Below are 25304 nucleotides of genomic sequence, written 5' to 3' on the forward strand. Positions count from 1 at the left end.
ATTAGGAAAACTCACTTGAGGAACACATTTTTTAAATGTGTCTATCTCAGATACACATCCTTGAATTTCCCTAGGCTCTGTTAAGTTATTTATCTAGCACTTCCCTAACTCTAATTAGCTATTAGCTAATACCTAAGAAGATATTAAATTAATGATACATTCAGTATAATGCACTATAAGGAACTGGTTTTCTTCCCATGTCACATTCCACATACGGGCTGACTCACATTTTATGTCTATGATGGTTTGCTTTCTCCTATCAATAGGGCATCTTGCTAATATGAATGCCACTCCATATTTTTTAAAATTAGAAGAATGCTTAAATTAGGCCCCCCTGTTAATAGGGGGCCTTTTATTTTTTTCCTCCTCATATTTTTAGAAGCATTATACCAGCAAGCTGCCTCTGTCAAGCAGGTATTCTTCTACTCACCGCGGCTTCTTGAAAACAGAAGCTCTTGCACTATTGCCCTGCCCAAGCTCTCTTACGTGACTCCCTTTATACATAACAATGTTGTGACCGGAGGCCCAGAGGTCACTCAGTTAGGGTGAACTGCAAAGAATGGGGCAATCCCCAAAGCTGGTGGATATTCCAATATTTAGATTTACCAAGCCAGCCCAAATTAACTTCTATTATACCTCACTGGTTACTCAATAACACAGTTCCCTTAAAGCAGGGGTCGGCAACCTATGGCACGCATGCCAAAGACTGCACACAAACCGATTTTTAATGGCATGCTGCTGCCTGCCGGGTCCCAGCTGCGGGCCCCCGCTCAGCCCACTGCTGAACCCAGGCCGGGACCCTGGCAGGCAGCAGCATGCCATTAAAAATCCTGCCAGCCCCGGCCCGCTCTTCTCCGCCCCCCACCCCACCGCACATGTAGGGTGAAGAAGCTTGGTCCTGCTGGCTGCTGCAGGGCAGGCAAGGTCCCCCCTTTCCCCACCATGCTGGGTGCCTGCCCCTCCTCCTCTCTCCCCCTGCCGCTGATCAGCTGATGGCCCTTGCAAGGGAGGGGGAGAAGCGGAGCTGCAGCGCACTCGCTGCCCCGGGGAGGAGGCGGAGTCGGGGCCTTGGGGACGGGGTGGAATCAGGGCATATCCCCTCCAACCCCCTGCCATAAGCTGCTCTGGGCAGGGGGCTGGGAGCACCCCCACAACTCTAGCCCACACTCACACCCCCAGCCCTCTGCCCTGACCCCCTCCCAGCCCTCTGCCCTGACTCCTGCACCCCCTCACACACTCCCAGCCCTCTGCCCTGACCCCCTCCCAGCCCTCTGCCCTGACTCCTGCACCCCCTCACACACACCCAGCCCCCCATGCTGACTCCTGCACTCCCTCACACACACCCAGCCCCCCATGCCGACTCCTGCACTCCCTCACACACACCCAGCCCTCTACCTTGACTCCTGCACCCCCTCACACACACCCTCTGCCCTGACCCCTGTACCCCCCATACAGCCCCAACCCTCTGCCCTGATCCCTGCACCCCCCCCAACCCCAGCCTTGACTTCAGCACCCCCCATACCCAGACTCCAGCACCCCCCCTTCACATGCCCCCAGCGCTCTGCCCTGACTCCTGCACCGTCCTCACATACACACTCCCCCCCAGCCCTCTGCCCTGATCCCGGCACCCCTCACCCCCCCAGTCTCCTGCCCTGCTCCCTGAACCCCCCACAACCCCAGCCTTTACTCAAGCACCCCCCCACACCCCATTCCCTGACTCCTGCACCCCCCACACATACCCAGCCTCCCGCACCCCCCACATTCTCACCCCCACCCTGAGCACCAAACAGGAGCTCCTGCACCCCTCACACCAAATGGGAGCTGCCCAGGTAAGCACTCCACACCCAAACCTCCTGCCCCAACCCTGAGCCCCCTCCTTCATTCTAGCTCCTGGCCAGACCCTAAACCCCAACCCCAGCCTGCTCCTTCACCCCCAGCCCTGTGCTCAGCGCACTCCCACCCACAGCTCAGTGCAGAGAGAGAGAGAGGAAGAGAATGGGCTAGAACCAGGGAGAAGGTAGGTACCCACTCTACGTGGGTAGGGCCGGGATCCCAGACCAGCAGTGGGGTGAGCGGGGCTGGCAGCCGGGACCCTGGCTGGCAGGAGCCGGCGGACGGAACCCCAGACCGGCAGCAAGCTGAGTGGCAGCAGGCTGACATCAGGATGGGATTCGGGCTCCTATAGCTGCACTAGGGGATGGGGGGCTATAATAGCACTGGGAGGAGTGCAGTGAGACAGGGGTTCAAACTGAAACAAGGGAGGGGCACAAGCGCACGGGAGGGGGCATGGGTGCACAGAGCAAAGGGCCAGTCAGGGCAGAGGAACCACGGTGCAGGGCAGGGAGCAACCAGGCTGGGGGTAGGACAGGGAAACTAAGGGGCTAGCTTTAGCGGCTGGGGCGGGGCAAACAAACAAGCAAAACTGCAGAGGGAAAAGGCAAACAAACAAGCTGAGGGGCTGGGGCAAAGGGCTGTGAGGTGAGAGGGGGAGACAGCTGCGGGGGTGGGTAGGATGTCAGTCCAGGGTGGTGGGGTGGGGGGAGAGGCGGAGGCATGTGCGCCCACTTGTGCTTGCAAAAGAAAGTCTGTTTATGCTGGCTGCTGCTTCAGGCCCAAATGGTGGCAAAAGGGCACAGCAAGCCAGGTAAGCAGCTGAGTCCTAGAGGCAGGAGCTGAGGCAGATGGTAAGCGGCCAGTGGGGGTGGTGGAGGGGACAGCGATGGTGGTGAGGGCGGGGGGGAGACATAGATGGACAAGGGGGCAGGCTCCACGCCACACCCCCGCGTGATCCCACAAACACAGTCAAGACCCCCACCACAAGAGCAGAGTTTGAAAATTACTCAGTCCTTGAAGGCCCCCTCCACAGTGGTCTGCAGAGTCTCTGCGCACTCCCCCAGCAGCAGATGGTCCTCTTCTTCCTCCTCAAGGCTCCAGCAGTGAGTCTGGTGGCCAGGCAGGAAGGACCCCTCGCAGGTGGTGGTGGTGTCCACAGCAGCAGTAGCAACAGCTGGGGCCCCTCACTCCCCTCCTCTGGGGAGCGGGCCAGCAGGCCCCTCGCAAGGGCTGCAGCAGGAGCAGCAACAACTGGGAGCGGGGTGTGTGTGCGCGCGGTTCAGCAGCCTGGCAGCAGAGAAGTGGAGGGTTGTCTGGCCAGCTAGGGGAGTAGCTGGAGCAGCAGCAGTGAGAGCCCAAGGCCTAGCAGCAGCTGAAGAAGCAGCCTCCTGCCTCCCTCCAGGCCAGAGGGCTATAGGAGAGGAGTCAAGGGCCAATCTACTGGCCACTGGAGAAGCAGGTTGCTGTTCCCTGACTGACCAGAGCAGGGGCTGCATTAGAGCAATCAGGAACCTGCTAGAACCAATTAAGGCAAGCTACTTAAGACATTTGGAGCCAATTAAGAACATCCTAGAATGCATTATAGCAAGCAGACTAATCAGGACTGGTTTAAAAGGGACCTCCCATCAGTTAGTGGAGGGCATGCAAGGGGCAGGGACTGAGGAGGCATGCTGCTGGAGGACTGAGGAGTACAAACGTGATCAGGCTTCACGAGGAAGATCCTGTGGTGAGGATAAAGACGGTGCTAGGGAGAAGCCATGGGGAAATAGCCGAGGGAGTTGTAGCTGTCATGCAGCTGATACAGGAGACATTGTAGACAGCTGCTATCCACAGGGCCCTGGGCTGGAACCCGGTGCAGAGGGCAGGCCCGGCTTCCCCCCATCCTCCCAACTCCTGATTGGACACAGGAGGAGTTGACCTCATCTGTGAGCAACACCAGAAGGGAAGGTCTAATCTGGATCCGGACTGTCCCTGACCCACTAGGTGGGACAACAGAGACTGAGGAGATTGTTCTCCGTTTCCCCCATGCTGGCCAGGGATGAGGTTAGCTTAATGAACAGCAGGTTTGAGCCTCTAGCAGAGCAGCCAAACTGAGAGCTGCTGTGAACCTCTGAGGTGAGCAAATCTGCCAAAAAGCGCAGGACCCACCAAGGCAGAGGAGGAACTTTGTCACAATCCCTTCTGCACCTTGGTGGCTGCCCTCCACCAAACACCACAAGAGGGCTTCCATAAGACTAGCAGAAGGATGCTCATGAAGCACTCCCACATCACCTATAGGCCCTTCTCGTAAACTGGATCAAATAAATTTTCATCTCTTCCTTGTTGCGACAAAAGAAATGATGGACAGATAATTCTTCAGTTGTAGACCTCATCCCTCCTTTTCCTTTCCTAACTTTGGTACATTTACCTTGAATTTTGCCTGTAAGCTCTTTGGAACCTGGAAGCATCGTCTTATGTCTGTAATTTGCCATACCAACAAATAGGTACCAATGTTAATAGTTAAAAACCACACATAAAAAACCCAAAAAACACACACATGGAAAGAGGATTAATTGGATACAAGACTACTGAAGGAGCCACTACTATATATTATGATGACTTAATATTGCTGATCACAGTACAAAATATATCACTTAACAAGCTTTGTCCCCCAAGAAAATGGTTTAGCATGATAGTAAAAAGACTGACTGATGCTTAATCAGGATAGAATTAAAATAACTCTTGCTTAATATGGATTTATATAGGTAGTTCCAAATACCTGTAGTTAAGGGGTGTTTAATCAAGTGTTAAATAGAGGTGAAATTCTGAGTCATATTGTAGAACTTTCAAAGTAAAATGAATAAGAAATGAAGATGAAATATAAACATATAGGAAATAGGTTTCCTGTATTTTTATTCAAATATTTTTTCCTCTTTTTAAAATGGTCTCTTATCTTAATTGGAAGTACCTCACTCAACAGCCTAAATAGCTTCTATTATGCAATGCTAAAATTACAGTCAACACAGCTGCATAGAATCAGGTATTCTGGGTTTTGCCACACATTTGTATCACAACATTGGTTAAGTCACTTCATTTCTAACACCTGACTTCTCTGTAAAATAGGTATTACAGAATTATTCTTTGACTTAGTGGTGTGTATTTAGGGTCTACAAAACTCTCTGATCTTCTGATTAAGGACCTCAACACATTATACACTGCTTTTTTTTTTTTTAAAAAAAACTGACTTAAAGAAACATCTTTCATTAAAAAGATTAAAATGATCTATTTTTTCTTATGATCTCATGTGGACATTTTACTGACCTGGACCATTGATTTGTCAGAGTACATCAATTCAATTGTCCGATGTATTCTAGATATGCTTTCCTGCAAGTCTAAGGGAATAAGAAAAAAGTCAGATCCTTCTATGCCACCACTATGAGTTATCTATATGCTTCTACAATATGCTACATCTTCACTTTTTCCAAGGCTCAAATAAGGATAAATAGTTCTAATCTTATTTAAAAATTAATGTTAACCACTCACATGCCAGACACTGGTTTCTCAGAACTGAATACAAATGCCACAATCCCAGGGACAATGCAGCCTGCTCCTCATAAGATACCAGGTGCTCTCTATGGGCAAGAAAGTGGCTTTACTTTGTTCCTGCCCTTGTTTGAACAGTTAGTGCCCTTCCTTGTGCCCCACACCAAGGGAGCAATCCATGCACTCTCCCAAACAAAGGCCCTGCAACTGTAAGTAGCTTTTGCAAAGAAGCTCACTGCGCTCTCCCAAAAGAGTCCCAAGAGATGTCCCAGGTTGTGCACCCACAAAAGGCCCAGTCACAAGCTGGCATAACTCTTTAAACTGCCTGTCACACTGACAGCTACAGGACAATGATGGAAAAATCTACCAGTGCAAGTACCACTTCTCTTCCCCTCCCACCCCTCCATATCACACAGCACAGCAAAGCCTGCATAGGGTACAAGCCCAATTCCAATGTGAAAAGGCAAGGTTTGGGGCTAGACGTCAATGTTTTACCATCTGAGACAGACTGATATTTTTGTTAATAATAGATGTTTTTCCTTCATCTGTCTGTTGAAGACAAATGTAAATTCAGTAAGAATTAGGAAAAATGATTTAAGTCAAAACACACTTATTTTCTTCCTCCAGAAGCAAAACATTTTCAGTAACCCTTTTCAAAAGCAACTGTAGTCTCTACTTTCTCAGAGTACCTCTAGTGTCATTTTCTACTTCAGTCCTCCAACGATGTAAACAGCCCTCTAACACTGAAAGCTCTTCTTCCGTTATGTGTCTTGGTGCTGGATGCATTGGCAGGTCTGGAGGAATTCGGGACTGTGTGAATGGTTTGTGTATTACTGATCTTTGGACAGGTGATGTGCTTGGTATCTCTGAAGATGAAGGCCCCTGTTGTTCTGTTGTGCTGTATTTATTTAAAATATGAAACAAGAGACTTCAAACTTCCTATACACAAGCTATACAGAAATTGACTTCACAGACACTTGTAGCTGAAATATAAACCAACCAATCCCTAATCATTTTTGGTTTTTAATCTGAGCAATTTTAAACACTTTAAAGCTAACAGTTATCAAGTTAAAGCAATACAGTCCACAAATTAAGTACTGGTTTCCTTACACCTTGTCCACAGTAGACTTTTTCTTCGGATTTCCACCATTGCTAAACTGGTATTAATCCAACAGTGCGAGCAACAATGGGAGCTCTAGTGAGCACAAGCTCCTGTGACAAGGGTAAACATCTGCGTTAACACTGCTGCTATTTACTCCTAGGGGAATTCTGCACCACTGCGCACATGAAGAATCTATGTTCCCTGCAGATTCCTCCCCGCAAAGAATAATACATTCTGCTGGGGAGACGCTGCAATTACACCTTTCTCCCAGCAAGGGCTGCTGTGGTACCAGAAGAGAGGTCAGCCAGCTCAGGGCCTGAGCAGGCAGCTGCAGAGAGGGAGGGGGCAGAGGCTACTTTCCTCACAGCACCATGCCCATGGGGCCAGGCGAGGAGGCATAAGATATGGGAGGACGGAGAGAACAGGGCACACAGGGTTGCTGGGAGGTCACATAGACTGGGGACCAGAAGGGCTAGTGGTGGTGGGGGGGGGGAACGACACGGGACGACAGACTGGGGAAGGGGCACACGAGCTAGTGGGGTGATAGCATTGAGGCAGGGGCTGAATGGCAGTGGGGGGTGAGGGCCACATAGGTATAGGATGAGAGAGGGTGGCTGAATGGGACTGAAGGGACACATGGGGATGAGGTGTGGGGACGGGGCAGATGTGCCTGACTGAATGGGAGAAGCTAGGGGTCAGCCAGTGTCTGCCTGGGGGAAGCTCCCCTACTCCCAAACAATCCCTCCCATGCAAAAAACCCCCAAACTGTTCCATACTTCTCCCACCCATATCCAATAACCCTCCAAGCTCCTGCCCAGCCATTACTTCCCTCTCCCTCAGCTCCTCTGTTACCCCTGACTTCCCCAAGGCTTTGCATTGCTTTTGAGAGGGGTGGGAAATACGGTTCAGTATTGTAGTTTAAATGAATTATTACTCAGTTTTGGATTAATAAGCCTAGTAAGGAATCCATTTGTCAAAAAACATTTCCTGAATCTTTTTTGTTGTGTGTATTGTTACAGATATATGTGCTGACGGGTACTTTGAAATAAATTACCAAAATAATTGAAACTGGTGTGATTATATTGTGTTATTTTGAAAAGTAAGAGATGCAAAATAATGTAGAATTTTAAAATGTTGTGAACAGAATTTTGAATTTTTTGGCACAGAATTACACCAGGAGTAACTACTACTATGTCCTTTGGTAGCAATGGTGGGAAATTAAAAAACAACCAAGTTTATACACAGCCCCATAGACCACTTTTGCCCTTATGCCTCCCCATTTCGGCGTCGGCTAAAAAAATTTGTGCTTAGTTTCCAGATTTGTACATATGACAGAGCCCAAATTAGTTAACCTTCATAGCAAAACAGATCTATTTACTTGGGATAATGCCTCATGAGGTTATTTGAGATTGACTGGAGTATATTGTGATTTGGAGAACTCAGGGAATGCTTATAGTTGAAGGTATGCTAATCTGATTTGTGTTTTTAATGTTTCTAACATATGGGCCTAAAAGTCACAATACTCTCTTCTCACAAAATGATCTCAGTACACAGCACATTTTAAACAGCAAAGCACTTTCTGTAGTGTAATTCAGGCAAACAGTGTTCCCTTGCTGGAGTCTGTCACCTATTTTATTAATAGGAAGTTTCTATATTCATGATGATCAGAGCAGTACCAGCAAAGCACTTCAGCACTTTTTAAAAGAAAACTTTTGATCCATTTACTTCAGCAGGGATACTCGCAAGTTACGCAAGTCTTTAGTTGCTTTGCTGGATTGGGACCTACTATCCCAATGAATCGGTTAGTATGAAAGCACTGATTCATTGTCACAGTGCCATGTTCGATTCTCATCTGCAAATCTCTCAAATCTATTTACTTCAATGGGGTGGAAATAAGGGCAGAATTTGACCTCTGTCAGCATGGTATTCCGACACTTACCTAAACCAACATGATCAAACAGCAATTTTAAGTAATGAAGCATAAGAAGAGCAAATAGCATATGACTGAAATTTAGAAATGCAGATCATTGCTGGATTAAAGCAACACTTGGAGTCATTCAACACACGCATATGGATTCTGATAATATATTTTTCCAGTGATGTATAATTTATACACCTATAAAATCTTGTATTCATTTTAGAATTGCAACTGTCACTCAAACTATAATAATTCAGTTTTTAGGAAAGTTTAAGTTTTATAACTAGAATCAGACATTAACAGAACAGATGAGCTCATAGGGTCACATAATTCTATCACTAAGATAAATTTTTCTTAGAGATAATTCACAATACACAGCAATATGGCTTCTGGTTTTAGTTTAAAATTGACAAATCTTCACCAAAACAAAATTTGAGAATAGGTTTTTATAAATACATTACAAAAATACTATATATTGAGTATTTTTGTTATTACTGAAAAATATTCATGAGGAGGAGGAGCAAATCCTAGAACTTCCCATATTAGTTAGGAGCTCTGGCTTTTAAGAGGGCTCATTTTTACTATTATTGGACAAAAATATTAAAAAAAACAACTCCTCTCCCTCCTCCTAGTCATTCCTCATACTGGAGGCAAACTTCATTCCTTAAAAGTGATCCATAATTTGCCTAAAAAAAAAAACACCTAAAACCAGAAACGCTAAACAAAGAACACACACAAATGAGATCTCATTTTTACCTTGGTATCGTCTGTGTTGTTACAGTACCACTAGGGGGAGCACTAGCATCAATATCATCAATTGGAGAAGTGCAGACAGGTTTACTTGATGCAAACTCCAATGCATATTGTAGGACATCTACCAGGGGGAATCGTTTAGGACCAGAACCATAGCTTAAATATCTGTTAACCATAGAAATGTATAAATATCATGGCACTCATACAAAATGGAATTTTTGGCAGACTACAATTAAGTAAAATAAACCTGCCATAATAAATTCCATGCATTTAATTATTTTGCTTAAATAAACATTCCACAGAAGTTGCAAGTGGAATGGAACAAAGGTCTAAGAGGAACTTCGGAACACTTAATTATATATAAAAGACCATGAATTATTCTGATCTGTACAGCCTACAATTCAATGTCACTTGCACTTATGTTTGGAAAAATCATCTGTAGTACCGTTCTAATCTCTGCTGTAACACTGTGAGATACTCTTTAAGTCTCTTGATCTCATCCCGTTTAATTCTTGTAATTTCTCTGTTTTTGTGCATGTATCTGTGAAAACAAAATGGTAGACAAGGAATCACCCTTCTGCATTTCAGTAGTGACACTGAACTCTATTAACTGTCATGCACATTCACTAACAACTGAGTTTGATTCACTAAAATCATTTTTTGTCCACTTACGATGCATTAAAACACACATGTAAAAGAAGAGACTAATGATAAGGCCATGTCTACACCATAGGCCCTACAACAGCGTAGCTTCAGCATTGCAGCTACACTACTGCAGCACCGTAGCATAGGCACTTCCTACATCATCAGAAGGGTTTTTTTCCGTCAATGTAGTTAATTTACCTCTTTGAGCAAAGGTAGCTAGGTCAACAGAACAATTCTTCCATCAACCTACCCATGTGCTCACCGGAGGTCTAGTTGGATTAACCATAGCATTCAGGAGTATGTATTTTTCACAGCCTTCAGAACCTATATCCACCTAAATTAAACGTGGAACAGGCTTAAGACATTTACATTTGTTTGTCCACTATTAATCAGAAGAATATTTTTAATTAATTTCATTCTGACTTGAATTACTTATACAAAATACAAGCTTATGCTAATCTTTGGCATCATATTTGGCATTATAAAACTTTCAGAAAAGTCTGATTCCCAAGCTCTAAAATTCTGTCCACACAACAAATACAAATATATCGTAACTACTTCTCAACATGCTTTTTGATAGTTACTCATAGTGACTCATGAAAATGGTCTGTCCTCACAAACATGGTTGGTTTATACCACATCCTCATCAGCTAACAGTATTTCACCCTGCACTCTGTAAACTAGTACAGCACCCTTTTTTCGGCAGTGTGGACATAACCCTCAAGTGCTCCTAACTGGCTTAACAGTCTGTGCAGTAACGTATTCCATGTGCACATCTTAAACATTGGGGAAATAGTATTTGAAACACTATGGAATAACACTGTTCAGACTAATCATTTAAGTAACTAGTTATAAGCTGGGTCAAAAGCTGTAGCATGGAGTGTGTTTCAGTAATATAAATAGCAACATACCTACAATTTTTGTCAGTTGCATGAACCTACTAAAATGATTATTACAAACCATTAACAATTAAGCAATGCTCTTTACAATGTAACATTACAATGGAGTTAAATTGCAGCAAGGGAGGTTTAGGTTGGACATTAGGAAAAACTCCCTGTCAGGGTGGTTAAGCACTGGAATAAATTGCCTAGGGAGACTGTGGAATCTCCATCATTGGAGATTTTTAAGAGCAGGTTAGACAAACACCTGTCAGGAATGGTCTAGATCAGTGGTGGGCATCACGGTAATCCGCTGGCAGGCTGTGAGACAGTGTTTACATTGACTGTCCGCAGGCACGGCCGCCCGCAGCTCCCAGTGACCATGCTTCGCCATTCCCGGCCAATGGGAGCTGCGGGAAGTGGCGGCCAGCGGATCGTCAACACAGACTGCCTCGCGGCCCGCCAGCGCATTACCCTGACGGGCGGCAGGTTGCCCACTACTGGTCTAGATAATTAGTCCTGCACAAGTGCAGGGGACTGGACTAGATGACCTCTTGAGGTCCCTTCCAGTTCTATGATTACTATGACTTAACCCAGTGTAAGAAAAACTGGCAGTTTAACCAATTCTGTGTGATTTAATCTGTAAACACACTTTAAGATACTGATGACTACATTATACCGTACCTGTCCAGATATAAAATTGGAGGAAATTCTAATTTGTTGTGGATCTTCTCTGGCCTTCCCAAAGCCTGATTAAACTCAAATCTTGAGAGCTCAAAAGTTAAGACAGGAGGAAGTTCAGTGAACCAGTGCTGAAAAAACAAACAAAAGAAGCACACAGTAAATTCTTTTCAACCATACTGCAATTGTTTGGTCATACAGTTACAATAATGATTCCAACCCCGTGGGTAAAAAAAAAAAAAAAAAGATTTCGACAATGGATCAGTGTCAACTTTGTATGGTTCCCCCACCTTTCATCTTTAGTTTAAGTAAGACTGACTGTTTCTATTCAAACTTGAGATCATTAGAGCCCAATTGTTACCAACAGGATTACCTGGGTGGAACACACAAGGTAAACCAGAGTTCTCAGTATCTTTCACATCCCATCAGTTTAGTACAGAATTAAAACCTGCCATCACTTTGAGAGTAGATATGAATTGCCAGTGTTTGTAACCATATAAGTTTAGTGACCTTCCAGGCTCTTATGGCAGCCAAGTTTTGTTTCCTTACATCACCAATGGCAAATGGCAACCTGAGGTTTTTTTCTGAAGTGCTATGTCCTTTGTTAAAGCTATGACAAATTCAGCCGTCTGCAATATTTCCAACACCTTAAAGATTTGTTGGCTATTTTTAATATTTAATACCCTCCATGGGAACTAGGACTAATTTACTGTACATCTGCTGTCATCTTGGATTGGTAATTGTGCAGCAATATTCTTCTTTGCTGAGACTTGGATATTGTCTTTCTGGTTTTACCACTGTCAACAATTCTTTAGAATATGCTACATGGCTGTTTTTGCTTCTGCCTTCAGGTAGAAATTAAAATCCAATGTCTTAACTTTACAAGATGCAAAGACGGACAATCGAGAACATTCTTCTCTGTTTTCTACAATTTGTCAACATTCATATAGTCGGTTTCAAAAACCACTGAACCGTGGAATTTGTAACTAACAGATTATAATTAAACTGCTCCATTTCAACTGTGTGAGCATACCCGTGTGCACGTATACACAATCTTAAAGGTGTGGTGTCCGCTGTGTTCACCACACACAAAAAGCAGACTGACTTTCATAAAAAAATTGTGCTTCATATTGCACCGAGATACTTTAGCGATGTCTTTGTTTGTATGTTTGTCTGCTTCAGGAAAGGTGTTACCCTACAGCCTTATCATAAAAATGTTGAATTTATGCTGAAGTTGTATTTGTTTTATTTTTTTATTCTGGTCACCTGCACAAACAGAAAATGTCATCCGAAAAGAAAACAGCACGAATGTGGGATCTGTAGGCAAAGGTGAAACAAACAGCAGCTGATAGTAAAAGGAATAAGTGCAGAAGAGAAATTTTAAAACTTTTGACAGTATTAGCCAATTGGAAATTGTGACGGAGCAGGGAGTGTGGCGGATTGACCTGGGAATGTCGCAGGGGAGTTTTACTGGGACTGTCTGCATTGGGGATGGGATAGCAGGGGATGGCTTCATTGGAGGGACGATACCTGAGCATGTAACCTGAGCCAGGAGGGGGGTTTGGGTGAGGCAACACCTTTTGCTGGGAAGCTGGACAAAGGCTGAAGGAGGAGCCGGGGGAGGCTGGGTGAGACAGCTGGAGGGGGTTTTGAGTTGGGAGAGGACTGGGGAAATGGAGGGAACCCCAAGGCTGGGGTCTAAGCTCCCTGCCCCGCATAAGGACCTGAATGCGGGGTCCTGGTTGTACCAACAAGCTCTGTTTGGGACTGTGTTCCTATCATACATTAAACTTTCCGTTTTACTGGCTGGCTGAGAGTCATGGTGAATCGCAGGAAGAGTGGGGTGCAGGGCCCTGACTCCCCCACACTCTGACAGAAATGACAGCTACAAATTGGAGAATGCTTTTATTATGCTGTTATGCTTTGTAATTAAAAGCTAATGTATATTTTGACACCACTTTAAAGGAAATAATGTTTTGTTATTGTAACATATTTACACGAAAGGAAAGACTACATCTGAACTGAGGAGACAACACAATCCTTTTAGGAAGGATTTCACATTCTTGAGATAGGTGTGACATGATAGTGAAAATACATAAACTGAGAGAATGTGGCTTAACCATTATGGGGGATGCAAAAAAAGAATCATCTCATCCCCTTCTACTTTTGCCTGCATATTGAAAACATTTACATCCTAATTTATTCAAATAAAAAATAAATTTCTAAATAATCCAGCCCACCCCAAATAATGGAGTGTTGACTTGTCTTTTTTTTTTTTTTTTTTTTTTAAATCTTAGGTCAGAGTTAAGTTCTACTAACATATTGCAAACAGGCTAGTCCCAGACTAGATAGATATGCAGTCATTATGTAGTGTGTTAGACTCTTCTGAAGATGATAAATTGTCAGAAGAAAGAAAAAAATGTCAATACCTGGCAAAAACCACATTTTTATAATTGTACTACGAACAACATTGTACACGTGTGTCATCTGTACACTAAATTCAGACCAAAATTGTTACCTGAAAAATGTCAGCTCATTAGGTCATGCAGGAGCTTAAAATCTGCAGGAGCAAATAGCAAGGCACCCAAATCCATTGCCTAAATAGTCAAAAGGAACCCAGCACAGCTTAGCCTGTGCATGTTCTCTATGATACAGTGATTCAGTATGCAAATGAGGATTGAGTCAACTATGACAGGGAGGGGTTATGCAAATGAGCATTGTTACAGCCTGTGCTACTTCACCACTATAATTGTCTACTCTGGCAACTGTGTTCTAGCAAAAGCAGGGTAGCCCATGCGAAAAATGATGGTCATGTGACCCTCAATGCCATCTCAGAAAGATGAAGGTGGACCCATAAGTCTGCAGAGGGACATCTCCAGCCACACTGGAGACATGGTGTTCACTCAGGACTGCACGACATAGCAGATGCAGCAATTTTTTGCATCACCATATGCTTCTCCAGGGCCCGATGCTGAACTGACTCCTTCTATTTGATCTGTCGGGTGAGCAGTAGCCATTTGCACTCCTTACAAACACAGTGCATACCACGCAGGCTTGATTTAGGCTTGGCTTACACCACTACAGCAGCAGCCTGCGTGATCACCAGCACAGTGCTCTCTGGGGATCTGCACTCTTGGTTAATAATCTTGCCCTGGATTTACATCACCATAAAGAGGCACTATTAGCCCCTACAGGAACCAAACATTTAACTCACCTCCTGGCCAGACTTTCCAGAATTTTCTGAATGTAAAGATTCAATCTCCCCTTCAATCATGGCAGCTTCTAGGCACTCATGCAGATCTTTAAAGCCATTAACCTGGAGTGGGTACTGGCCAAACATTTCTGTGTTTTCAAATTTCTTACCTTGGCAGGAGAGAGGTATTAACAATGAAGGTTTTATGCATAAACATTTGTCATTTAAGCGTCTAGTCAGTCATGTGTTAGGATCAGAGAATCAAAAATGCAGAGCTGGAAGGGACCTTGAGAGGTCATTAAGTCCAGCCTCCTGTGCTGAGGAAGGACCAAGTAAACCTAGACCCTCCCTGACAGGTGTTTGCCTAACTTGTTAAAAACCTCCTATGATGAGGAGTCCACAACCTCCCTTGAAGGACTATAACAGAGCTTAACCAACCACCCTTACAGTTAGAAAATTTTTCCTAATACCTCACCTAAATCTCCCTTGCTGCAGGGTAAGCCCATTACTTTTTTTGTCTTACCCTTTAGTAAACATGGAGAACAACTGATCACAGACCTCTTTATTGCATCCTTTAACATATTTGAAAAATGGTATCAGGTGTTCCCTCAGTTCACTTTTCACAAGACTAAACAAGCCCAGCTTTTTAAATCTTTCCGCATAGGTCACATTTTCTAAACCTTTTATTATTTTTGTTGCTCCCCTCTGGACTCTCTCCAATTTGTCCACATTGTTCCTAAAGTGTGGCACCCAGAACCAGAGACTGCTGAGACCTTGCCAGCACTGAGAAGAGCAGCACAATTACCTCCTGCATCTTATATATGCTATTCCTATTAATATACCCGGAATGATATTAGTCTTTTCTACAGCTGCACCACATTGTTGACTCATATTCAATTTGTGATCTGCTATAACCCCCAGATACTTTTCAGCAGCACAAATGCCTAGTTATTCCCCAATTTGCAGCTGTGCATTTGATTTTTCTTTCCTAAGAGAAGTACTTTGCACTTGTCTTTATTGAATTTCATCTTGCTGACTGCAGACCAACTGTCTAATTTTTCAAGGTCATTTTGAATTCTACTCCTGCCCTCCAAAGTGTCTACAACCCCTCCCAGCTTGGTGTCATTTGCAAATAATGCATCCCTGTAGTCACACTGTACACACCATTGTGATAGTCTTTGTACAAAATATGCCTTGTAAAACATCATTTGAAAACTAATAGCTTAGCTTGCTGGTCAATAATATCGTGCTGAAACATGTGTAGCAACATTATATGTACAGTTATGAACATAAGCTGAAGTTATGACTGAAATGTGTTTACCAGACATTTCTGTGGACTGGATAAACCAGTTTCTTGAAGACAAAAGACATGCTGACACATCTAGCCAAGGGTCATCAAAGTTGATTGATAATAACTGGTCAAGTGGCAATTCTTTGGCAGCGAAGGGGGGCAGAAACAGATTGATTTTCATTTTAGCGAACACCATAGAACCTCCTTCACCATGAGACCCCAAGTCTCCATCCCCATAGCCTGAAGGAACTTTATCTAGAGGTAACCCTCATGAAAACGCATTTCAAAGGGTGACGGGACTATAAAAGTGAGAGGCAAAAATACCCTAAGTATTCTCTCTCTCTATCTCACTATTTCACATGAGAAGACAGAAAAAAACAGCCTTTGGATTTTGGGAGGAGTTCCAGCCTGTTGCTGGAAACATTTGGTCAGAATGTCACCTTGAACACTCTAGTTTGTTAAATTTGAGTTACTATAAAGTGTTTTATCTTTATTTCTCTTGTAACCATTTCTGACTTTAATGCCTTATACTTGTACCCACTTAAAATCTCTCTTTGTAGTTAAATAAACTTGTTTTATTCTTTAAAATCAAAGCTAATCCAGTTTTGTGTTTAAACTGAATTGTCTCCAACCAAAGTAGTAAACTGTTGTACAATGACCTCTTATAGGGGCAATGGACCTCTAATAACTGGAGACGGCTGGATAGCGGAGAACACATTTGGTAGGGGTAGGGGGGAGAGGTATCTGGAATTGGGAGTGTGTGGGGGGGGTCACCATGCAAATGGTAACCAAGGCTGGTGGAAGACAGTGTGTGACAAAAGTCACTGGCAGGCTGCAGCTATACACATTCTCAGAGTGTGACCTGCATGCTCTTTGGCTGTTTGTAAGGAGCCCAAGTTTGGGAGTAATAGCAGCAAAGCACTATGAGGCACCCAAGGTTGTAGGGCAGGTGGTGATAACCCCTCACTGTCTGTATTGCATCCTAGAATGTGATAGTGCAAATTTTATAAGCACTCTCCCCGCTCTATTACCTAAGTCATAAATGAAAATGCTGAACAGTATCAGACCCAGGACTGACCCCCTGCGGCACTCCACTAGATACAACCTCTCTGTTTGACAGCAAGCCATTGATAACTACTCTTTGAATATGGCCTTTCAACCAGTTGTGCACCCAACTTGTGTAATTTCATCTAAAACACGTTTCCCTAGTTTGCTTACGAGAATGTCATGCGAGACTGGGTCAAAAGCCTTACTAAAAATCAAGGTATCACATCTACTGCTTTCCTCCTATCCACTAGAGGCCAGTAACCCTGTCAGAGAAAGAAATTAGGTTGGTTTGGCATGATTTGCTCTTGACAAATACACGCTGGCTATTCCTTATAACCCTCTTATTCTCTTCGTGCTTAGAAATGGATTGTTTAATAATTTGTTCCAGTATCTTTCCAGGTATCGAAGTTGGGCTGACTGGTGCATAATTCATCAAGTCTTCTTTAAAAAGGGGAACAAAGATAGGTACTACATTTGCAAGTTCCAGATTATATACTGGTATTGAACAAATCAATCGGATGCATGAAAATAAGTTACTTTGGAGGAAAAATGATCTGGACAGAATATTAAAGTGAAAGACTATTTTGCTCCTCAACCACTAAAATCTACTACATATTTTAGTTCCTACATGTATGTTACTTTAACAACTAGTTTTACTTATTATTGATGTAGCACTCCCGATGTGCATAGCATTTACAGGTGAAATGTCAGAGCCCGAACCAGGAAACTAATTCAATAGTTCTTACTTACCTGTATAGTCCCAGAGCCAATGGGACTACTAATGGGATGAAGAACTATTGGTATAAATGTTCTGTAGAATTAGGCAATAAGAAGAGGACAAGCTAAGACTTCTGCCCTGAGAATGCTACAGCAATTTATACAAATCTGTAAAGACATCTTGCTATGGAGACAGGGAGAGTAATAATGGGTAACACCAAAAAGAAAGAAAAGAATTTTATTTTACATGTATTTATTTAGGCATACTTTATGTCAGTCATTACAAGAGTCATGATTTATGACCCATTGCTTTACTTTTGCTCCTTTGGTTTTGTAACCTTGCCATGTTCCGATGTAGAAAACATGAATGAGAGTGCGTGAGTGCAGATATGAGTTGGAATGTTAGCTCAAAGTAATGAGTTTGTAAGATAGATTTGAAAAAAGAATGAAGCAGGAGGGAGGATGTTCCAGGTAGACACACAACCGGGAAGTCTCTTTAAATTTGGTTGAAATGTTTTTCAGAGTGACTTCTGTAAAAGTGGAACATCATAATCTTCAAAGTATTAGAAATTTTAAACTGCTACATGTTCCATTGAGAGAACAGCTCACTTGCAAACACATGCAGGAACAGGATTTTCTGTAGCCTAGTAGGAAGTATTTGCCAGTTCTCAGGAGCGTTTACACTCAACTCTACCTAAATTGTGCTGCACCTGAACACACACACCCCCACACACCTTGACTGGAAATTATCTGAAGTCTTCCTAATATTAGTTTTAAAAAAACCCAAAACCAAAACCAAAACAAAAAACCCCACTATCCATGTCCTTGCTTTTTCTATGAAAAAACTGGTCACAGTTGTGGTCAAATTTTTCCCATGCATGTGCAGAACAAATTTTGTTATGTGCACCAATATGGAGGTGATGTGTGGTGGGGGTGGGGCCGAGGGGTTCGGAGTGTGGGAGGTAGCTTAGGGCTGGGGCAGAGGGTTGGGCTGTGGGCTCAGGGGTGGGATGTGGGGTTCATGGTGCAGGAGGGGGCTCAGGGCTGGAGCAGAGGGTTGGGATGCAGGGGGGTGAGGGCTCCAGCTGAAGATGTGGGCTCTGGGGTGGGAACAGGTATGAGGGGTTTGGAGTGCAGGCTGCCCTGAGGCCGAAGCAGGGAGAGAGGACTTCCCTCAGCCCTCTCTCCCCGCAGCAGCCTGGGGAGAGATGCCGCTCCCCGGCAGCTCCAAGGCTGGGGCAGAGGTGCCTCTCTCTGGCCGCAGCAGCTCCGGGGCCAGGGAAGAGAGTGTCTCTCCCCACCTCTGCCTGGTTGCGGCAGCTCCAGGGCTGAGGTGGAGGAGAGGCGCCTCCCCCCGCCACGGCAGATCTGGGCCTGGGGGAAAGGCGCCTCTCCCCACCACAGCTCTGAGTGCTTGCACAGCCCTTGATAGGCTGTTGCGGGGCCATGCAGCTGCGCGGCTTAAAGGGAACTTATGCTATGGTACATATTTTAAAGATGTATTCTGTGGAGTAAGGCATCATTTAGAAATTGCGTGCAATTATACAGTTCATTTGTTTAACTAGATGTATATTTAAAAAATTTTAACTGACATCTTTTCTAGTTCAACTACAATAAAATGCATACCTTCAAGCACACCCACTGCTAGAAATCGTCCATAAAACAACTCTACCATTGGGTTCTTTGGCTTCTCTCCATCCCTAAAAAAATGAAATATGCAACTGTAAGACCAAAACCAACAAAGCCACATAAACCAACAGTTACAAAATGTAAGAAGCATTTGCATTTATTATGTAAATCTATATAGTGGCATAATTCATTCTTAATTATTGTAAATGTCAAGTCTTGTACTTTCATCTGCTCATGGTAATCTAAGGATTTATATATTCACAATGGTGAAGTGTATTCACAAACTAAGTATATTTTATTCTGGGAAGTTCCATGCATATCCAAACTCAGAATTGAAGTCATTGTAAACTTGTAAACATACATAACCATGTACGAGTGAGTTCCCTCCACCCTCCTAAAAATTTAATTGTTCAAAAGAAAAAGAATGTACAGTGACACAGTGAATAGTTAGCTTTTGTGAGAAGAAATCGGAAGAAGTTTTGAAAGTATTTAAACTACTGTATTTAAAAACAAATTTTCTTTGAAGACAAAACCCAATTGATTGGCCATGATGCATTTTAGTTCCTTAATATTTTTCTATTTTCATACCAAGTTCCCTACGTTTCCTAAGATGAAAAAGATAAGATAGCAAAATAAATAAAACTTACTGAGAGTACCTAGAAAGAAACATATCTGCATTTAGAAAAATCAGCTTTTAACTGAAGTACAGTAAGATGTTATCTGTCCCAGCAACAAAATGAATATGTTTTCAGGAAGGGGGAAGGGATTAATACTAACCAGAAAACAAATATACCCTAAAGTTAAGGTCAGATCCAGCTGTCATTGAGTTCAACGGAAGTCTTACAATCAGGAATTGGACTGGGCCATTACAGTAGTTAAAACAAGAAAATTCTCATCGACATTCAGTGTCCACTAATTCTTTTTATCAGTCCTAAAAATTTACAATCAACAAAATAGCCAATTTGCATCTATGCCTGAAAGATAAAAAATGTCCAGTGCAAAAATGAACAATGCCTTTGAACATGATTAGATAAAAAGTGATAAAAATTCCTGAGCCATAACCACCTTACAACTTACACCACTGCTACCACTAGTAGAGCTGGACTACTTATATATTATAAGCCCTATTTCTTCCAGTGTAGACAGGACTCAAGTTATCTCCTTTTTTAAAATTTCATTTCCATAATATGGGTCATTGGTTGATGGAAAGGACAGAGGAGTCAGTTGTCTTTTAAAAAACAGCTTAAATGTTCTTTAGGATAGGAAATTAGATGAAGATTTATATGAATATACATTTTTGCATATCAAAAACCCCTTACCTCTCCTCTTCAGCTTTAATTTGGAAGGCATCTTCTAACCAATCTAATAGTTTATGCGTGAATTCACTCACATCTTGCTGTTAAGAAAATAAACAATGATTAATACATATTTATGTGTATTCTTTAACACTATTGAGTGCAGCACAGTGGCTTCCACACCGACAAGAACTCCAAAATCCAAGTGTTTCAAGGCCATGCTACAATGGTTTTCCAATCTTGGCTCTCAGAATGTGTTCCTCAACAGTCAGTACTATCCAGACATCCCTAATACTTAGGCAGATCTCAGAGATCTCATGCACCCCCCGTGCTCCAATACATCTCTAAGTCCTTTGGTATGTGACATGTGGCGATTGATGCTACCCACGTGGAACGCTGAACTCAGTGTACCGTAAGCAAATGATTTAGCCACCAAGTCCGTGTGGATAAAATGACAGATTTAAGTAGAAACAAACTACCTGGAAACAGTAAAATGTAATAGCTATGATTTAGAACAAAATGAAGTACCAAAACTCTCCAAATGAATCAATATCTAGCCCATTCCTCCCATCTGGGGATCCAAGATTAATAATTGAGATATGCTGTAGAGCCCTGCAGCGGGACCAGGATCCTACAGGTCCCGCAGGACCCACTGCCATAATAGCGGAAGCGGGTATTGTGGAATGGGACGGAAGTGGGATTAAAAATAGTCCAGTTCAGGGCTCTAATGCGCTCCCCATGAGTAAGGCTCTGCCAAAGACTACTAACTCCATTTAACTTCTGGATCTTACACATGAGGCTGGAACTCAAGAGCATGGTTCTGGTAAAAATCTTTGTAAAGTAATATATATCACTGCTTTGAAGTTGTTTTTTTTGTTTGAGTGTGGCAGGGGAGGGTTAATTTAAAAGCATGGATTATGTCAGGCACACTCTGCCACAAACTTCCTTCCATTTGGAAAATGGATTTAGACCTTGTGTCTGAAAGCAGCACTCCAATGAGATCATAGAACATTGCACGTGGACAACAATTAAGTGAATAAAGGAGAATTAGAAATCTTATGGTCACCAACTATGAACATAGTATATTTTGCTTTTTATTTAGGTTAAATATTTACTACTGTTCAGAGATCATAGGGAGATCCAATTTTAAATACAATTATAATAAATATTACCTGCTGAGAATCATTTGATTTGAATGCATCTTTAAGAATTTCAACTGCTCTAGATGGATCAACATATTTTCTCTTTGAACCAACGAGAAGTGCAAAGAGATACCTCAATTCACGCATGAAAGGCAAATTCCTATGTTCCTGTATTTAAAAAAGAATAAAAACAAACATTCAACAATTTTCCATGAAGTACTTTATCAATCTTGTAACTATAAAGATAGTGTGTAAACTGGGAGCATATTACACACGTACTAATATTCAGTCTGCTGCCATATTGGATGCAAACTTACTCATGCATTGCTCATGCTGTGCCACATGGCTTTTGTTTGACTCGTGCTGTTACGTGGAATGTGGATTCCCCCTCCACCCAAAAAAAGCACTCCAGCAAAAAATGCAGTCAAACTTGAGTAGTGAAATTTAGCTTCTAAGCCCTGGTCTACACTATGAATTTATGTCGGTAAGACTATGTCACTAGAGGTGCGGAAAATTCATACCCCTGAGTGACGCAGTTACGCTGACCAAACTCCTGGTATACACAGTGCTATTTCAACAGGAGGGCTACTCTTATGGACATAGCTACGGCCTCTCAAAGTTGGCGAAGCTCTCACATCAGCCTAGGTAGCGTCTTCACTAAGCGCTACAATGGTGCAGCTGTGCCACTGCAACACCATAGGTGTAGACAAGCCCTTAGAAACTAGACTTTAATGGCTATTTAGCCTTCAGACATCAGGCATAGCTGAACAGCGTAAGTGGTGGAAGCGTGGGGTTGTGTTTAATACTATAAATAGGCTTACAGAATTTGATTTTGATTTTTTTTTGTAACTGACAGATATCAATTTTATGTTGACGAATTTTTTTAACCAATTTACATTTTTTAACAGTTGCAGGAAATTATAGTATCATTATACAATTATTTAATGACAGTAGATGTTCAGATTTAATTGTTAAACCTTTATACACTTAAAACACAAACTGTCAACACTGTGTCAAAATATAGAAAATAAATATCCTTAAATCAACAAAGCATACCTATTTTTGCTATTCATTCGCTAGTCCATTTGTAACAAGCCTAATTCAAAAGTCTAACTTGCTGGATTTTTATTCTAATTAAAGTTTTCAAGCAGCATTTTTCTTGTTTTGCCCATCTGTAAATTTCTGTTATCACGGATGAAAATTTTTTTCATCAGTTTGTGTGTGTATGATAAAATCAATGTTTACTGACAATTACCAATAAAAATGTAATCCTTCCATGACTAACTATAAGGTTCAAGATGATATTCTCAATTTACAGTTAACACCAGGGAAAAAATTATACTATCTAATGATCTTTCAGCTCAATAGCATTTCATTTTATAAAGTGAACTTCTACATGAGATCAACTGTAATCCATGTTTGCTTGAATATTAACTATTCCTGTACTAACTACCATTTGCTAACTATACCATTTACTTTACACTGTGATTAAAAAGTATGTTGGCTAACTGAGGATGGGGTGTGATGATAATATAATTGCCTAGAAATATTTAGTGTGTAGGCACACTAAGGAGGGGGAGGAAGAGTGGGTCCAAGAAGAGACTAACAAGAGTAATGAGATTAAATCTAAGAAAAAGAACTTAAAATCTTCCAGCAGTGAGATTTATCAGTTTAAATGATCAGTCTGTAAAAGCCTCCCAAAGAAAGTAGCAGAAACCCCATCACTAGACATATTTAGAACTAAACTACAAAAACCCTAGGAAACAAAGCTGGAACAATCTTATATCAGTTCTACTCAGATTTTTTGTCCATCTGCTTCTGATGAACTCACTGTTTCAGCAAACTCCCTGGAATACGTGTGCTTTAGGTGGGCCATAAATTTGCAAAGATAGTGTGCATTATTACTGCTTCCCTTGATGGAATTAGGTGCAAGATCCCCTACATAATGACCTGCTCTATCTCCTCCAATCCTATTAAAAATACCTGTATGGTAATATGTAGTTCTCTTTCTAATTTCAGGAGAGAAACAAAAATAATAAGGGGAGCCTAGAAATATTTCTAGCCTGCAAAATCAAAATCTAGTGAATTGAAATGTAAAGGTTTAATTTAAGCCAGGTTACAGGTACTACTGTACAACACTAGCCACACCTCTCTGGCTTCTGAAAGGGTAGAAGATACTGCTCATGAATGATGCTCGTTAATTAGGAAGGACAAAGACTACTTATTCCAAATATAAATTAAATGTACCAACACCCTAACATGGTATAGATGTCAAGCCTGCTTGTCAAACTGGTATTGATCGCTCTGTAACAAACAACTGCAGTCTAAACAAACAAAGAACGGACTTGTTTAGGCAGTTCTGTGGAATGCTACCTGGTATGTTTAAGAGCAATGTGTATAAAAATTGTGTCTCACAAATTTTAAAGTAGGAATAATGATTATGAATATATTCTGCATGCATGTTAAATACCTTTCATATTCATATAGGCCTCCAAGTAGATTTACCTGCTCTTCCAACCTACTTCACAGAAAGTCAAAAAGAGCAATATTCATAGAACCTTCATTTAATTTAATACACACTTCTTTCCAATGTTAATAAAAATAATGTTTTTTAAACTTTTAAAACTGGCTTTTTAAATTTAAATCAGATTTTTATTTAGGTGTTCCTAGCAATTTAGTTTTCTTCCATTTTAGAGTCTTAAATTGTTCAGGTGGACAGAATTTCACACAGTGGTATTCTTCTACCAGGAAGTTTCAATTTTAATGTTCATCTTTTCATAGTTTGTATTTTAGACTAGACTGCATGTAGTATCTTCCAGGAAAGCATTGGGTAGGAGGAAGGTGGCGCGGTTTTAAAATTCTGACAACATTCTGAAGAGTTTTAGGCCTAACTGAAATGCTCATCTCATTCCTACTTCTGACTTGTTAGGGGTACTCATGCAGACAGCAGTCCTTTGTCATACAATCACAGAGACTCCAACTCTGCAGAGACTTAGACACATGTTTAACTTTAGCCAAAGGGAATAGCCCCACTGGCTTTAAGAGGAACTCTCAGTGTATAAGCCTGTGCAGAATGGGGGACAAACTGTAAACTCTGAGACAGAAACAATCTTTTCATAATGTTTATGAACACAGTGACCAGAATTTCTAGGCACTACCATGACACCAAAAATTAGCAATACCTGACCAATCACAGTCTAGAATCTTCTAGCAAATACTGTACAGTTCCTAACACTATAAATACAGGTCCACAACAAATTTTTGCATTATAACAAGGGAGAACAGTGAATGTCTATAAGACAACGCTCATTTAGCACAGTGTAAACTAAATTTTGAAGAGTTTGTGTCTACAACTGAAACAGAATTGTGTTTAGCAGAAAAACTATTCAGAAAGAATTTATAGAAAAATAATTTATACAGTTTTCTTTGTCTATAGCAATTTGTAAAATTCAAATACACCTCTACCCCAATATAACGCTGTTCTCAGGAGCCAAAAAATCTTACCGTGTTATAGATGAAACCGCGTTATATCGAATTTGCTTTGATCCACCAGAGCGCGCAGCCCCGCCCCCCCCCGGAGCGCTGCTTTACAGCGTTATATCCAAATTTGTGTTGTATCAAGTCGCGTTATATTGGGGTAGAGGTGTAATTTAACCTG

At 42.2% G+C, this 25304-nt stretch overlaps 1 protein-coding gene across 4 annotated transcripts in view; it reads right to left on the reverse strand.

The window, feature by feature from the left end:
- The window catches only part of USP25 (ubiquitin specific peptidase 25), a 147095-nt gene that overhangs the window by 37522 nt on the left and 84269 nt on the right, over positions 1-25304 (reverse strand). For all 4 annotated transcript variants that reach the window (XM_084619796.1, XM_084619797.1, XM_084619799.1 and 1 more), the window contains 9 exons: positions 21677-21814; positions 20529-20605; positions 19207-19280; positions 14547-14695; positions 11336-11463; positions 9574-9669; positions 9132-9293; positions 6045-6253; positions 5134-5204 (listed from right to left, as the gene is read on the reverse strand). In XM_084619796.1, coding sequence (XP_084475922.1) covers positions 5134-5204; positions 6045-6253; positions 9132-9293; positions 9574-9669; positions 11336-11463; positions 14547-14695; positions 19207-19280; positions 20529-20605; positions 21677-21814 — 1104 coding nt within the window. The remainder of the gene's footprint in view (positions 1-5133; positions 5205-6044; positions 6254-9131; positions 9294-9573; positions 9670-11335; positions 11464-14546; positions 14696-19206; positions 19281-20528; positions 20606-21676; positions 21815-25304) is intronic.

Source organism: Lepidochelys olivacea (assembly GCF_965140295.1).
Source record: "Lepidochelys olivacea isolate rLepOli2 genome assembly, chromosome: 1".
NCBI classification, from domain to species: domain Eukaryota; kingdom Metazoa; phylum Chordata; order Testudines; family Cheloniidae; genus Lepidochelys; species Lepidochelys olivacea.